Raw genomic sequence first — 2,577 nt, 5'->3', positions numbered from 1 at the left:
AGAGCCCGTCTGTGATGGTCGGGGCCTTCCCCAGGCGCCTCAGCAGGGACCACCGCAGCGCCCCGGGTGTGAGCCCAGGCGGGGCTCAGAGGCCGCAGCACCGCGCGCCGGACACGCTCCCTGTGAAACCGAGGCCGCCCGCAGCGTCCCGGGACGCGTCTCACCTCCACCATCTCCCGGATCCTCACGCCCGCGTCCCTGAGCGCAGCACAGCGCTTGGTTAAGGCGTTTGCTCTCCCCTCCAGGTCCAAGAGCGCTCTCTCCTTGTTGTCTTTCCTCCCGAACAGGGGAGCGGCCGAGCACTCCTGCAGGGAGGAGACGAGGGGGCTGCTCCGAGGTGCTGGGGGGGGGAAATCCCTGCAGGAGCCCTCCCGGGAAGACGCTCCTAAAGCACCGGCAACGGTTACCTCCAGCAGCTGGATGATGTGTTCCCTGTTTAACTTTGCTTTCTGGACCCTGGTCTGCAGGTCGTGCAGGACCTCCCTCATCTCCTGGATGTACTCCAGGACGCCTGGGGGGAAAATGCCGGTCACACTGACACCTCCCCGGCACCGAGCCCCGGTCAGGGCGCCCCGGGGTATCCAGCACGGGGCGGAGGACACGGGATGCCCCCCCTCACCCACCCACTCACACCTGCGGGGCGGGGGGTCCGCGCTTTGGGTGTGATGGCCGTGGGGACCTGAGGGCAGCCACTGCGCAGGAGACGGGACGGGGCCGGGGACCCCCCAACAGGCACAGGGGGTGGGTTTGTACCTTCGTGGTGCCAGAACAGGGTGTGCTCCGCGCTGGCCAGCCGCCCGTCCACGGCCTCCAGCTCCCCCGTCACCAGCGGGAGCTCCACCGGCAGCAGCTTCTGCTTCACCTGGGGAGCCAGCGTGCCCGCGGGTGAGCGCGGCGGGCGGAGGAGGGACCCTGCCCCAGCTGCCACCCGCACTGCTTTCGCAGAGGAGTGGGGTCCCCACCCCACTGACACGGAGCTCGGGGGGCGGAGGGGGCCGGTGTGATGGCAGCAGCAGCGTGGTGGGACGGTGATGTGCCTGCTGTACCCCAACCCCTCCAGGCTTCCAGGACCCATTTCATAAGAGTCTCTCCCCTGGGGGGTCCCCAAAAAGCAGCTGGGTGGTCTCCCCCTTGCAACGTGCCTCATTGTACCAGCCCACGATAAGCTCCAGGTTGTCCACAAACATTTGGAAAGTCTCATTTTGAGCAAAGAGGCTCCCGGCGCTGCCCGGGATGTCCTGCTGCCCCTGGAGGTTCAGGTACTTCACCTCCCGCAGGACGGCGACGAGCTGCGAGGCAGAGAGGCCGGAGAAAAGGCTTGTTCGTAAAACCCGAAACGTCTCACCACAGCCTGGGACCGTCGGGTTTACATCCAGGTGAGGGATCCCCGCGCCGGGCGGGCTGCCCGCGCCAGCACCCACCTCTCTGCTGAAGTTCACGCTGAGCAGGGAAGAGCCGGGGTCCCTGAGGATCAAGGGCTGCTCCAGGCTGAAGTGGCAGTCCTGGCCGGCCCCGCACACCCACTCCTCGTAGACCTGCTCGCGGTGGCCCTGCAGCAGCCCCATCACTTCTCGGTACTTCTCGGACACCAGCGCAGCTTCAGCACCGAGCATCACGCTGTGGAGGTCATGACAGAGGCAGCTGCTGCAGCAGGGGCCCGGGAGGAGACACAGGCCGGGCCAGATCCTGCCCTGGCTGCTGCCCCGCGCCCCCGTGGGGCGTCGGGGTGACCCGCACGTACGGGTGGTCGATGGCGAACAGGTCCCTGCGCGTCCCCTCCAGCCGCTGCTGCAGCTCCAGAGCCCACTGCAGCTGCCCGGCCACCGGCGGCATGTTTTTGTGGACGGTTGGGCCCCCCCAGCTCCGGGCGTCGTACAGCACCTTCACGTTCTCCAGCTCAGCCTTGAACATGCCCAGCAGGGCGGAGTAACAGGGGGAAACCTCGGCCTTTATCAGCGGTCGCTCCAGGAGGGAGGAGAACATGTGCACCAGCTGCGGGGAGAAGAGGCTGTGACACCTCTGACACCCCCGGCGGACCCGTCGAGCCCGGGGGGGCTCCTGTACCTTCACGGCGGATGCCAGGGAGTTGCAGTCATCAAAGCCTTGGCGGAAGATGGTGGCCAGTCGCCTGTCCACGTCCTGAATCTTCTTCTGGAATTCCGCAAAGTCTTTGTTCAGTTGCTGCCAGGAAGAGCAAAATGATTTAAGCGGGCGCAGCCTCCGGGATTCCTCAGGATTTGCTGAACCCGGAGAGCCCGGAGCCCCGTGACGCCCCGGCGCGAGCACGGTGCCCGCTGCACGGGGCAGCTTTACACGCAGCTCTTCCAGCGTGTTCCGGCAAGAGATTCTTTTTCATGAGGCGAACACTTGGCGCTCACTTACCCCTTCTGCAGGATCCAAGGGATCATATTTGCAATCGGTAAAAGTCTTGGTGATCTCAGAGACCTCCTCGTAGATCTGAAACACTTGGCTCCTGAGGATGTTTCCTCTCACTCCTCCCAGCTCCACCTTCCCCAGCTTCAGAAACTCCGCAGCGGTGTCGTACAGCTCCTGGCCACACAAACCGTCACCTCACCC

At 65.4% G+C, this 2,577-nt stretch overlaps 1 protein-coding gene across 1 annotated transcript in view; it reads right to left on the bottom strand.

Annotated features, from left to right (window-relative positions):
• LOC113486976 (dynein heavy chain 17, axonemal-like) overlaps positions 1–1,075 on the bottom strand; it is a gene marked incomplete at its 3' end in the record, with an annotated part of 4,359 nt that extends 3,284 nt beyond the window's left edge. The window contains exons 1-3 of the mRNA XM_026861320.1: positions 754–1,075; positions 408–511; positions 165–305 (exon numbers count right to left, since the gene is read on the bottom strand). Of these exons, the coding sequence (XP_026717121.1) occupies positions 165–305; positions 408–511; positions 754–1,075 (567 nt within the window). The remainder of the gene's footprint in view (positions 1–164; positions 306–407; positions 512–753) is intronic.
• Between the last annotated feature and the right edge of the window lie 1,502 nt (positions 1,076–2,577).

This window comes from Athene cunicularia, assembly GCF_003259725.1.
Source record: "Athene cunicularia isolate RWA chromosome 18 unlocalized genomic scaffold, athCun1 chr18_part1, whole genome shotgun sequence".
Classification (NCBI taxonomy): Eukaryota; Metazoa; Chordata; class Aves; order Strigiformes; family Strigidae; genus Athene; species Athene cunicularia.
Note: the sequence above shows the minus strand (reverse complement) of the source record. Positions and strands in the feature narration are given on the sequence as shown.